The 14211-nt window shown below is 40.5% G+C and overlaps 1 protein-coding gene across 2 annotated transcripts in view; it reads left to right on the top strand.

Moving 5' to 3' along the window:
• The first annotated feature begins 1606 nt into the window (after nt 1–1606).
• Nucleotides 1607–14211, top strand: part of LOC116690162 (NAD-dependent malic enzyme, mitochondrial) — a 22466-nt gene continuing 9861 nt past the window's right edge. Inside the window, exons 1-5 of one of the 2 annotated variants that reach the window (XM_032516940.1) lie at nt 1607–1819; nt 8218–8365; nt 12801–12934; nt 13042–13191; nt 13611–13686. In XM_032516940.1, coding sequence (XP_032372831.1) covers nt 8252–8365; nt 12801–12934; nt 13042–13191; nt 13611–13686 — 474 coding nt within the window. In that variant the 5' untranslated portion in view covers nt 1607–1819; nt 8218–8251. The remainder of the gene's footprint in view (nt 1820–8217; nt 8366–12800; nt 12935–13041; nt 13192–13610; nt 13687–14211) is intronic. The other variant, XM_032516939.1, reaches the window with a different exon arrangement.

Raw genomic sequence — 14211 nt, 5'->3', positions numbered from 1 at the left:
GAAAGGGGAGTTAACCTTGCCCCTTATGACCTCATAAGGGACAAGATTCCAGATCGGCAAATTTGAGCTTTCTATTTCTCAAAGGCAGAGCAGGATACCCAGGGCTCGGTTTACACGTATCACCATTTCTAGCCACTGGGGGCCCATAGTCAGGCTGGGGGAAACTCATATTAATGTAAAAAAAAAAGTGACATTTTCATGCCATGGGACCTTTAATGTGTATGTGAAGTTGGTCTAAAAATGTTAACCTCCACATACACAGGTTGTGAGCATATCATCGCTTGCACAACAAAGTACGAGCCATACTTGAGAACTGCTAACCGTACAACCTATGAGCCAGGTATATTGTTTTACAGTCACAATAGACATGAAGCACATTTAGAGTCACTAGCACATTCAGAACATTCAGGTTTTACTCAGCGATAACTGAAACGCCACCACTGTCAATGCTGATTTTTGTCAATAATGTCCCTCTAAGATATTAACCATATCCAGGCTGGATTGCTGGACTAACTGAAGAAGTCTTCAAGTAAAGAAAAGGTGCAAATTGTCCATTTTCTGATCCATAGCCATTTATCTATTTATACAAAATAGATGGAAGCTGTGCGCCAAAAAAACTAACCGGGTCTAATGAGACATATATGCATTATACAGTTTCCTCTGCAGGTAACCTAAGCAAGCAATAACATTATTGACAAACGACACATACATACTGTCACACATGTGGTTACTGAACCGAAGTCAATTATTTAACGTGTGAAAAAAATTTAGAAAACGTGCCTCGATGCTTCCAGCTTGCTGACTGTAACACATCCTCTCCCTTCTCCATGGCTTTCACATTATTCAAATAGCTTTCAATGTGGTAGTTTTTATTATGCCTCACTTTTTGGACAGCATATTTTGGTGTGCTTTTTCCCCTTTTGTACTAGCTAAATGGAGGGCTCAGCTTTAGCATTTGAAAAAAAGCTGTAAGGTTTTTAAATGCTTAATATTGATTGATAGTATGAATTCTGTTTTTGCTGAAGAATTAATAAAACAATACTTATGAACCGCTTGGCTGCTTGCTTTCAATTGTTGTTATGTAATGCCAAGTGAGACTAAAACATATTGCTGTAATTAGTTGTTTTGATATTTGGTAAACATTTATTTTTGCAGGGATAGGTAGACTACATTTGGTGGACAAATGCACCACAGTTTATAGCCAAAGCTAGATTGCAATGCCCTTCCTAGCAAGGCCTTTATTCAATTACACACAACTCAACAGGAAGACACTAACAGAAACAGCACAAAGTAAGTTTCTGGTGCCTTGTCTGTTTGTCTTTTGCTTATTTCGCGCAAACAAAACAACAATTACATCTAAATATGGGTTGTTAGGGAAATAGACAAAAATGGTTTACGGATGGAATGCCAACAAAAGTTCATTTTTGCTGTTGCTCTAAGGACCAAAATAAAAAAAGCGGGGAAATAAACATTAAACAAACATTTTATAACAATAACAATAATAAATCCTAAAAACACACTTGAATGAAATCTGGAACCTGTCATATCCTACGACAGTGAAAGCTCTCCAAAAATAGTGCGCGTGTTACAGTCTTTACGGTAACCAATAAGGAAATCCCAACATGTGATTGGATGAGGGGCCAAGTTATTCTACGCTGCGATGCTTCCTCGCCACTCTGCTGGATCTGTGGCTGCAGTGAAAGGACAGACCAAGCGGTCAAATAATAGCAGTCATACAGCAAACTCCAGGATAAATATGCTTTATAAGAAGTAACCTGTCCAACGGAAGTAACCACAGTATTATACTATTTAAGAGCAGGTAAGCCGAGTGTTATTCGCTGGAAAAAGAACTTCCCGTTTCTGTGTCAAGAATTATGTTAACGGTAGTGAGCGGGCATCAGAAAGAATGACAGCATGGAAATAATCATCAGGCTAACGCTTTCTGTTTCGTGTTGTAGCTAACTAGTGCTGTGAGTCCTGTTTCATCTTTACGAGCAATGGGACTGTGGGCTTTTTTCTTGTTGACCCGTTCGTGAAATGTGCTCAAATGACAATACGTCTTAGTTTAGTTTAGCGGTTAGCTTCTTAGCTTGTTCAGTAGCTAGCAGTTGTTTGCTGCATTTATTTAATTATGATGTAGGTTTGTGGTGGAGGTTTTCTAGGCTAACTAATCAGGTTAGCTTCCAACTAACCACAAGTTGAAGTTACTGTTATTTGTTTCTTATTCGGATTTTCCTGTGTAAACGCAGGCCTAGCTAGTTGTTGCTTTCCATCACCAAACAGAAGATGGAAGGAGACCAGTTGTCTTTCATTTGATCAGCTTTGCAATATGCAGAATGAGAACTAGCTACGCCAAAACATAACTGATGTGACCAAATGTTTTTCTGGCCCTACTGTGGTTATCACCATATTAACTGCAGATGTTATCTTGCGACATAGCAGCTTACTTAAAACAATCTCAAACAGTTTCTACACTAAATAATTAGTTCAAATGTCATTCAGTGTGAGTTTTTGCATATCTGTTACAGTTAGATGGTCTTTGGTATTCACTGTCCAGACATTGTTACTAATAAGAAACAAGATGGACACGTATTTGTGTGTCAGAAACAGGAAGAACAACAACAATATGAGAATATCAGTAAAGCCACACCCAGCTGTGCAATAACTAATTAATGTATGTTTGTCTTCAGTGTGAGGTAATATGTATACAACATAAGTATAAACAATACAACTATATTGCTTTTGCTTTATACCAGTGTACTGATTGGTTGCTTTTTGCATAGTTAGCATAGGGAAGCACTGTCTTTCTGTTGTAAATAATTTCCGGAATGAAACCTTTTGTTATTAGATTAGGCCTAAGGTTACTTCAGTCAATACAGATATTTTTTTAACAATGTAAGACCTAATAGTCTGGCTAGAGATTGTGTCCTGTTTGCCTCATTTGATTAGAACAAAATAAAGTGAAATGTACTAGTACTGTAGTAACACATATGAGATGTAAAAAGTCCAATTCCAGCTGGCATTGAGTTATACATTTCTAATTGTTAAACCTAAAGTTTATTTAGTCAGGTGTGGTAATTGTGACTGGTATTTAGATGGGTCAATTTCCAGCCTTGGCAAGATACTGTATTTGTGTGGACAAGATTTGAATATCTAGTTCACTATAATTTTGATTAGCAGTGAAGAAATCTAAGTGCTCAATTCTAGGTGGGTTGGTTGTCTGCTTTATGAGCTATTTGACTACAAACAGTTACATTGACAAACTTGTCCAAGTCGTGCATCCACACTTGTTGTTCAAACACTGATACAAAGCTGACTTGCGCACGCTGATGAAGTTTGGAAGGAAATTAAATGGGGAAAGGATTTAGTATCTCCACAGTATCAAATAGTGACCTCGTCAAACGCTGTTTTCAAACTACTATGTGGTCAGAGCTCTGTGACCCACACAGGGAGGACATCAACGTCCTTACAGACTGTATCACGGACTGTATTAATTTCTGCTACGATAACACCATCCACCAGGACGGTACAGTGTTTCTCAAACAACAAGCCGTGGATTACCCCTGACATCAAAGCTTTCTTAAAGGAGAAGAAGAGAGCTTTCAGATCAGGGGACAAGGCTGAGCTGAAGGAGCTAAAGGCTGTACAGAAGAGGCTGAGGAGGAAGGTCAGAGAGGGGAAGCTAAACAGACAGCTGGAACAGAGGGGCATTAGGGGGTGTGGATCAGCTTGAAGACCATCTGAGGTTTCAAAGCACCCCCCACTTAGGCCGAGGGAGACCTTAAGTGGATGATTTGAACCATCATTTCAACAGGTTTGACCAATCAACCACCCCTCCCCCCACGCAGCTGCACCCCACCTCCACACCACCGGGACAATGCACTTCCTCAGCCTCTCACACTTCCGGCTCACAATGCACTTCCTCAGCCCCTCACACCTCCGGCTCACCTCAGCTCTCACCCACCCTATCCCCAGACGGACTTCTTCACACCCCCAGCACTCAGCCCCCCTGCTCACCCCTGTCCTTCACAGCATCACAAGTGAGACAGGTATTAAGGCAGATCAAGGTGCAGAAAGCAGCAGGTCCAGAGGGCATCAGCTCCAGGCTCCTGAAGTCCAGCGCAGACCAGCTGTGTGGAGTTATGAAGAAGATCTTCAACCTGAGCCGGAAGCTAGGAGTTGTACCAGAGCTGTGGAAGACCTCCTGTGTGGTACTGGTGCCAAAACCACAGCACCCTAAAGACCTCAACAGCTACAGGCCAATGGCTCTTATATCACACCTGATGAAGACGCTGGATAGACTGATCCTGCAACACCTCCGCTCCACAGTGGGCCCCTCCATGGACCCGCTGCAGGTGCTTACAGGCCTAACATTAGAGTGGAGGACGCTGTCATCTTCCTGCAGCATCGTGCCCTCGCCCACCTGGAGAAGCCCGGAAGCACTGTGAGAATCATGTTTTTGGATTCTCAAGTGCTTTTAACACCATCCAGCCGACACTTCTGAAGGACAAGCTGGAGAGGACTGGTGTGGACCACCTGTCACAGTGGGTCCGGAACTATCTTACAAACTGGCCACAGTCCTATGGACTCAGTGAGGGAGGGGGGAGACAGAATGGTCCTGGCTAAACTGACAGCTAAGCTGGTCCATGAGTCACACCCCCTGCACTACACCCTGTCAGCCCTGGAGAGCAGTTTCGGTGACAGACTGCTCCGCCCCCGCTGTGTGAAGGAGAGATACCTCAGATGTTTCCTTCCAGTGGCCGTCAGACTGTACAACAAAAACTGTTGACTCTGTGCAATATATCTTGCATCCCATGTGCCATTATCATTACGTCTATGCAGCATTTTTAGTTTGGGCAATTTTCAAAGTGCAATTTAATAATTCATGGGTAATTTATTGTATAATATTATTTGCTAAATTTTGTACACTTATCTATTGCTGTACACTTACCTATCTTGCTCTTATCTTTGCTGTTGCAAACTGCAATTTCCTCACTGTGGGACAAATTAAGGTTTTTCTTATCTTATCTTATAAGGTGTGTGAATAACCAGAAAATATTATTGTACAATGTACAACACAAAGACTGGAATTCACAGATGCTGCATCAAGGCTGTTCACCTCTGCATATCAAATAATCAAGAGCATTAACATGGCTCTTGATTGTTTGTGCTGCTACAGTCTGCCACATTGTCCCTGGCTTTGATGCTTCTTTTTTGAGGCAATGTTTCCTGCGTATGAAGCTGGAAGCCAAGGCTCTGCCAGCTGGCTATGCTGGTAACTTCTTTTATCAGATAGTTTGAGAGGGGCACATGATCACACCACAGTCTGCCTCTGAATATGTTCTTCAACAACACATTAGCAAATGGACAATCACACCCATTGTTGACAAAGAGTCGTTAAAGGCCAGTGGTAACTATTTAAGTTGCTCATCAAAAGGAAACCAGCATAGTGTGATTAATTGGTTGGTATTGGCACACAACGTAGCTGTTGCACTGCAAACACTATTTGATGTAGCATGTGAGTGGCATGTTGTTTAAATACTATAATACATTTGTTTATCTTATCTCCATTTGTATATGGTGTTGTGGTTTTATTTGGGCAATTGTTACTACGGTAACATAGCAAGAATAGTGTAGTAAAGGAATGGAGGAGGGCAGGAAAAGGTCGATAGCACAGATCAGTGCTGCTTGTTGAATCAACTGGCCCTAGGTCTGTTCTTTTACCACCTGAGCTCAGCTGCATGCTGTTCCAGGCCATGAAATCATTCAAAGAGTTAGATCTCAAGCCTTTTTCCCTGTGTAATTGGCCTATAGGTTTAAAGTAATGTAATTTTCTCATGTAACTTGTATTTCATTCAAGGCAAAATGCTACTTCTTTTAGCATTCTGCTAGTCTCGGCTACTAAACTACAAGGAACTGAAATAGAAACTCCATGCGACAATGCTCACGTTGCTGTTTGCCACATAACTTGCTTACAGGTCCAGTTGCATTTCCTCTTGGTCAGGTCTTAACCTTAAGGAAGGCTAAAAGACATTTAGGTTAGATAATAGAATGATTCAGAACCAGAGCAGACATAAGAGTTTATCACAGTTGGATTGAGAAATTATTCTGGCTACATTTCCTTTGTGGTCTGCATTGCTATCTTGGTAATATAGTGATGTCTGAGCAATCTGCCCTTATTGGCATTCACATTTACAACACAAGATAGCATTACATCTATATCAGATGTGTAGCAATTTAAGGTTGTTCTTTCAGTCTGTTAGCGCTGAACGTTCAGTGGGAAGGCAGCATTTACTTTCTGGGTTCATAGTCGAGGGTTGACCTTTTCCCATAATAATTATCTGAGGGGGAAGCCGCTCTTAATTGCCTATAATTTAGAATGGAACATCAGTGATGCTTTAACTGGCCTCTTTCTGCATCCACCTCAACAAATGCCCAACACAATACACTATAGTTGTGAATCATAGGTCACATGCATGGCATGATATCTCTTACAATGACTATACTATTTCAGCCACCAACAGCAGCTAAAAGTAGGCCGGGGGCCCTTGAGTAAAGTGGGTATGCAGCAATTGTTGTTGGTGTGGCATCATTTCAGGACATTCTGCCATCAGATAATGTTTTGTGTATTTACTTGTTTTAACATCTTAACTCCCAAAAATTGTAGAAATCATTTAGCCTATAGGTATGCTCTGCAGATAACACATAGAATTTGTGTGGTTGTTAGTTGGTGTCTTGATACATATCAATCTGCCTGTCCTATTTTTTTATTTTTATTTTGCTGTCAACTGATGTCACCATGATTTACTTGTTCTCTGTCTTCATGTGGAGCTCATTGGGAAAAGGATTATGACAATCTTCCAAAGCTTTGTTTCTCAGATCATGGACTAAATCACTTCTGTCCACATCCAGATTAATGACTAGCCGCTGCCGTCAGCGTTTGTAATCCTCGAGTGTTGGACTGTCCATGCACACCGAGTGCATTTCAATCAGGAGAGACATGTTTCCAAATATGCAAATAAGATTTATTTTACAGCTCAAGGAAATATACATTGTCTTTTGGTGATTAGACTCCATCGCTATACAAATATTTTGAATACAGTATCTATATAGGAGTAGAGAACCATCATACCCCCCAGTAGACACTAGTGATGGCAACAAAGGAGCCCGAAGACCAGACCGAAGGAGACTCCGGACCGGTCAGCTGGAGTAGATGACAGGAGTTGGAAGGGGGGGGTGGAGGGTTGCACTCTGTGCCTGCAACGACAGCTGAATAACACAGGGAGAAACAGAATTTTTAAAGCAGGGTTGTGACTCTTGCAATTTGTGTATAATTCTAATTGGTTAAGCAGGAAGGTACACGCCTCCACCAGCTGATTCCATTTAGGTTTCTGAAAGAATTTACACTGAGCTATATTTAAATCGGGAGAGACTAGTTATACACCGCAAAAAAAGTAAATTTATTGGGATAACAGCTGAATTGATGACAGAGTGCACTGATTAAAAGTCTTCCTGAAAGAATTTACGCTGAGCTACATTTGTAGCTTTCTGTGATTAAGTGTGTGTGTCAGTAGGCCGACAGACTTCACTGCTGACAGCTTACTGTCATACGATAAGGGTGTGATTGTGTCAAATGTTCAAAGGTTGTGGCAGCGGTGCACTTCAGGTCTCGACTGTAAGAAGCAAGAATAGCTTAACCTTAAAGCAATAAATCTTAACAACCCTGTGACACCAAAGACTCGTCCCACGCATTCGTAGAATTGATTTCACGATTCTTTGCCACAAAGTGTTATTGCACACATGAACCATGACAAAACAAATTGGCAGTGCCAAACATAGATTTTCTTGGCACCTACAGCACATTGCGCATCACCACAAGCCTGTAAACATAGAAGAGAAGAGAGAGCAGTGCAGCGCTTTGGAGACCTACATGTTTAAAACTCACAGAAGAAAGTAGTGGTGTTTTTTTAAATGATGAAATTTAAATGAGAATTAAAGTCATTAAAAAAAATCAAAGTTAATTAAAAATTAAATCTTAAAGTGAATCAAGATCACAACGATTAATCGTGCAGGCCTACCTTCTAGTAATACTCAGCACCCTAAAACAGCTACATACTACAGGCAACATTTGCAAATCAATTGTACAGTAATTTCACTAAGCAGGAACAACAAAAGGAAAAGAAAATGTGTCAAATTTGTTATTCTTTCTTTTCTTAGGAGCTTTCCACCAGTAGACCAGTGATTTTCCACCATGTTGTCCAGGTTGAGGACAACCTGGTCCCTGAGGCCCTGTGTCTCTGTTTGCAGATGGGCACACACCAAAGAGAAGGGCAAGCCCCTCATGCTCAACCCTCGCACCAACAAAGTGAGTGGTGTGTGTGTGTGTGTGTGTGTGTGTGTGTGTGTGTGTGTGTGTGTGTGTGTTTGTGTGTTTGGGTTGTGTGTGTTGTTGTGTGTGTGTGTGTGTGTGTGTGTGTGTGTGTGTGTGTGTGTGTGTGTGTGTTCATTTAAAAAGAGTCTTGACATGTCTTGCATAATTTCAGTCAATTTCTGTTGGATCCATGTGAAATATGTAAAGTAGGCTAAGCTTTTGTGTGTCAGGGTGGAAAATAATGTGAATGCTTTTCAGGATTTCATATTATTTACGATGGATAAATAAATACCACAAATGTACTGCAAATCATATCTGGAGCATAAACAAAAAAATACATATAGGTATTGTATATATTTGTGTCTACTTAAGAAAACCTTCTCCTTTTAACAATGATTAGTTTTTATTATAGCCCTTCCTTTAATTTTGAGGTCCCATATCCGAGTCTTTTTTTCATTCTTTCCATCCTCTGACACTCAAATGATCTTTCAAGCGTGACGTTTCTCCAACAAGTAGAATATGTAACAACCACAAAATACAAAGTAACTGATTGCTTCTGCTGAAAAACTAGAACAACCTTTTCCAGCACTTGTCTGGTAGTTGCTTTTACTTTTCCTCTGCTAATTGACTAGTCCTAGCCTCTAACACTTGCTTTAAATGAAGACCTTAAGGGGATGGTTCTCAGGCATTTAGGAAGCTAAGTAAATTGATCATGTCATTTTTATCAATCCTTTACTTTGATTTTGAATTTTTTAAATACTGGAACCAGGACAACAAATACAAAACAAACGTTCCAATTTCTAAATAGTTTCCTAACTAAGGACATCATTATTTATATAAACTTAACATGATATTTTTCTGAACCCTTTGCTTTACTAGACTTCTAGTAAAGTGCTAAACTGCTTCCAAAATCTCAGATGATAACATTTTGCGCAGATTAAAAAAAATTGTGATTAAAGAGTAGCTTGACAGAAGGCAGAAAAGCCAGGTTGAATCTTTAAAGTCTGTTGGATTGTTCCCAGCCCACACCTGACCACACCCAGCATCACTCTTAATGCTCAAACTTAATTATGGCATTGAGAAATGTTTTGGCCAGGATATAACAGACAATTCTTTTTTTTTTAATTTTAAGATTATTTTTGGGGGCATTTTCAGGCCAGTTGAAGACATGAAAGAGGTGAGAGTGGGGGGAATGACATGCAGCAAAGGGCTACAGGTTGCAGTCAAACCTGGGCTCGTTGCGTATAGAGTAAAGCTCTATATACAGTATGGTTGCCCACTCTACCAACTGAGCTATCTGGGTGCCTTAACAGACCATTCTGACCACACCCAAGAGTGACCTGGACATGTTAAATCGAGGGCAAAACCTTTCTCAGTGCAATGGCTTTTTATTTACTTTGGTTAGTTTTTTTCCTGCACTGGAAAAGCACTGGTGTAAGTTGCTCTGTAATATATATTTACTACCCAATACAATTATATATCACATTCTTGGGTGTCTTGACCTTGACATTGTTTGATTCATGCTGTAAATTGTTTGGCTGGCAGGGGTTTCTTATCAGTTTTTTCCAACTTCTGAAAGTTAAAAATGACATTTGAAACCTGAAGCTGTAACTGATTGACGTGACAGGGCCTCACTCCGTGCAGACTATGCTAAATGTAGCCTTTACTACACATATTGTGCTAAATATAAACATTCCAACCTACACAAATCTCAGGGTCCAGATGGCGTTGGCAGCAAGATCCTGCGGTCAAGAAGTTATTCGCTAGTATTCCCTTTCCAAAGGCTATTTCAGCGCTAACTGGATATAGGGGCAGTCCCTGACTTGTGGAAGCAATCTCTAATTGTACCTATGCCCAAAAGCAATAGGCCTTAAGAGATGAATGAGCTGCATACAAGCTGATGCATCTTGGGGCTAATCCTAGGCTTAGTTTGTGGATTAATGATTTTCTTTTGAAGCAAATCCAGCAGGTTAGATTTAACACAACTGTTTCCTTCCCTAAATCTATAAATACGGACTGTGTCTCCAATATTGCACACGCTTTATGCAAACAAGTGTCGAGCTTCAGTCTCCACTTATACCTTTTTCAGGTATGCAGATGACACAGCCTTGGTGGGGCTCCTAAAGCCTGATAAATCATCCCTGAGTGGTTTTGAGGAAGAGGTAGGGAACTTTATTCAGTGGTGTTCTGACAATTTCCTTAAGGTTAATGTGACTAAAACAAAGGAAATGGTCATAGATTTTAGATGTAGTAAAGGAGAAATCCCGCCCAGCAAGGTTAATAATGAACCCCAAAAAACTGCAACAGAGAATGTTCTTTTTACGTAAATTGTCCAGTTTTAATGTGGATCAATATATTTTGCTACTGTTTTACAAGGCTGTCCTTCTGAATATCCTATCCTTTGGTCTGGTTTGGAAACAAGCGCAGCCTAGATCAGAATAGGTTGCAGCGCATGGTGCACCAGAAGTGCAAAGTGAAATGCTTCAGCAGCATGACTCAGGAGTTTGCCAGGGGAGCCCCCAGCATTCATCACTCTCAGAATATTTAACCCCTTTCCCAGCCCCAGACATTATGGCTTCCATGTGTTATGCCCATATTTCATTCAGAGGTGGGTTGGTACATAAACTGCAGGATCCCGAACACACTGTCCCTCCTCCCCCATCCTCTCTTTTATACAGGGGGTGTTTCTGCTGCAAAGCCTCCTTATTGGCTTCTTTGAGGCTACTCCCTCTCTTACCTCTTTTCCTTCTTTCCTGGTCTCCCCCTTTCACTCAGCTGTCCACCTTTTCCTTTTAAGAGTCAATAGGTTAACCTGCTCTCAAAGTTCATCCAGTGCGCCTTCTGGTGAGTGGGGACAAAACTACATCATAGTATGTGAACATCTCCTGCTGCTGGCCTACAACAACTAGACAATAAGAGTTTGCTCACAGTATGGTGTGCAGCATGACATGAAATCTAACTCTAAAAACAGTGGGTTACACTTTACTACACTAAGGTATCTACATAAGAGTGACATGACACTGTCATGTGACATGACACTGTCATGAACGTCATGTGTTATAACATAAACAAGTTTTAAACCTTTATGACAATGCTTCTTTTAGTAAGTGTTATTCAGTTTTGTGATGACAGGTTAGAGTTTATGTGTCATGACTGTGTCATTACAGTGTCATGTGTTCATGACAGTGTCATATATGTCATATAGTGTTACATAGATACTGTCAAGTAAAGTGTTACCAAAGAGTGTTGTCACGATTCTAAAAACCAAGGAGAATTAGGAGAACATGTTTCCTTCCTTTTTTTATGGCAAACCAAGCACTAAACGTGGTAAACAAAGTGAGATATTTGGGTCACATCTTTAGAAATGATTTATGTGATGCTGATATTCAGTGCCAGTGTTGCAAATTGTATGCACAAGCCAACATGCTGGCACACAAATTTCACATGTGCACAGATAATGTTAAAACTGCGTTTTTTAGAGCCTATTGTCTCCACTCTATACAGCCCACTTCTGGTGCAGCTTTAGTTATGCCAAAATTAGAAAGCTTCAGGTGGCATTCAATGACGCATTCAGAGTCTTTCTCAAACTGACAGGCAATGTATCATGCGGTTTTGAGAAATTTTATGTATACATTATGAGTCGCTTAACTTGTTCAAAATTTTAATTATAGTCGCTTTGGCTGACACAAGGTACATTTTTTTGTTGGAAACATTGGAACACATGTTTGCATGTGTTTTAATCACTTTAATCTTATGAAATTCAATCTTTCTGTCTTGTCTGTGTTTTCTTTTGCACGTTTTTGTACTGATAAGGACCTGTGTCTGAAATAAAATGGATTTGAATTATATATGTGGACTTAACAGAAGCCTTAATTAGAAATACTAGAAAAGTACACTTGTCTATATGCAAAAAGAGTGCTGAAGTTCAGAGTTGAAAATGCTAGTGTGAAAATATGGCATACTTTACATTATTGCACAAGCACAGTACACTATTTTAAAACCTGTTGAACTCTTAAGTATTAAATGTAAATGTGCTGTATTTATATAGCACTTTTCCAGTCTTAACAACTGCTCAAAGCGCTTTTACATCTACAGGAAACATTCACCATTCACACACATTCATACACTGTGGCCGGGGCTGCCGTACAAGGTGCCACCTGCTCATCAGATAAACATTCACACACAGATGCGCAGCACCAGGGGCAACTCGGGGTTCAGTGTCTTGCCCAAGGACACTTCAACAATGACTGCAGGGGCGGGGATCGAACCACCACCTTCCGATTGGCAGGCAACCGCTCTACCACTGAGCCACAGCCGCCCCACATCTTTATTAAAATTGTTCTCTAACAATGAGTAGTTGACATAAGTTAGATACCTACATTATCTTAGTCTCCCAGCTCACTCCTCTCTTTCTTTTGTTTTCCCCCAGGGAATGGCCTTTTCTCTACCGGAACGACAGATTTTAGGAATACATGGTCTGTTGCCCCCCAAAGTGGAGACTCAGGACATTCAGGCCATGCGCTTTCAGAATAATCTTAAGAATATGACTGATCCCCTACAGAAGTAGGGACATATTTTACAATCATATGTTTATCTGAAATATTTCCCTGTTATACAGTTTAACTTTTCCTCTCTCTCTCTTTCCTAATTGTTCTTCCTTTCCCATACAGATACATCTACTTGATGGGCATCCAGGAAAGGAATGAGAGGCTTTTCTACAGGTTGTTGATGGACGACATAGAGGAATTGATGCCAATTGTCTACACTCCCACTGTAGGCTTGGCTTGCACACACTATGGACACATCTTTAGAAGACCCAAGTAAGCATGCAATAAAGCTGACAGTTTGAGCCTTTAATGTAGCCTTTACTTTGGTGGCAGGCATGCTGTGCTTGTTGCACTCTTAGGAATTAATATTTAAGACAGAGAAGAAGAACGTTGAACTTAACGCCTATAGTCCACACTGCTTTAGGCCTGATGTGCACAAAATCCATCCTCCTGAAAAAAGGGACATGGAAATACAGTAAATGAAGAACTTTTCTGGGTAAAATATAGGCTTATACTGGAGCTGTTGATATTCTTAAAATGGTGAATGGGTGTTAAATTTGTGTCAACAGCTTGACTAAAATAATGTAAAGGATGTTATTGCACTGGAGATATTTGTCTCACTGTTTTGTAGTAAATAGAATCTTACAACGATCATTAAAGTAGTCAACTTATCATCATGTTTCTCTCACAAGAGGTTTGTTCATCTCCATTCTGGACAAAGGACACATCCGTTCTATCCTGGACAACTGGCCAGAGACTGATGTTGCAGTAAGTAACTGACTAAACCCCACAGTACACCACTTCAGCTAGTATCGATATTACAGTGTAGGGCTGTGTATTGGCAAGAATCTGGCAATACAAGACATATCACGATACATGGCTTGCGATTAAATATATTGCAATATATTTCGATACTGTGCGTAAGGCGATATATTGGGATTTTTTTTTAAGTATAGTTTCCGAAAAACTAAAATTTAAAAAAAGACTGGGATTGTGGTTCACAGGTTCTTAGTGAGCAAATGCTCAAGAAAAAATGCTTGCACTTTTCCTACAAGTTCAGCCACCACATGTATATTAGCTGCATTATCTGTAACTAAGACAGGATCTTGTGTGTCTATGTGGTCTCCACTCAGCAACTGCCTCTTTCAGTAGGGCAACGTTGTTTCCTCCAGTGTGGCTGTCGTACATCGCTCTTGTCTGCAGTACACGGGATTCCAGCTTCCATTCGTCAGTTATGTGATGAACTGTAATAGTCACATATGACTCAGTCGCTCTAGACGTCCAAGCGTCGCA

The sequence above is a fragment of the Etheostoma spectabile genome, chromosome 5 (assembly GCF_008692095.1).
Source record: "Etheostoma spectabile isolate EspeVRDwgs_2016 chromosome 5, UIUC_Espe_1.0, whole genome shotgun sequence".
NCBI classification, from domain to species: Eukaryota; Metazoa; Chordata; class Actinopteri; order Perciformes; family Percidae; genus Etheostoma; species Etheostoma spectabile.
Note: the sequence above shows the minus strand (reverse complement) of the source record. Positions and strands in the feature narration are given on the sequence as shown.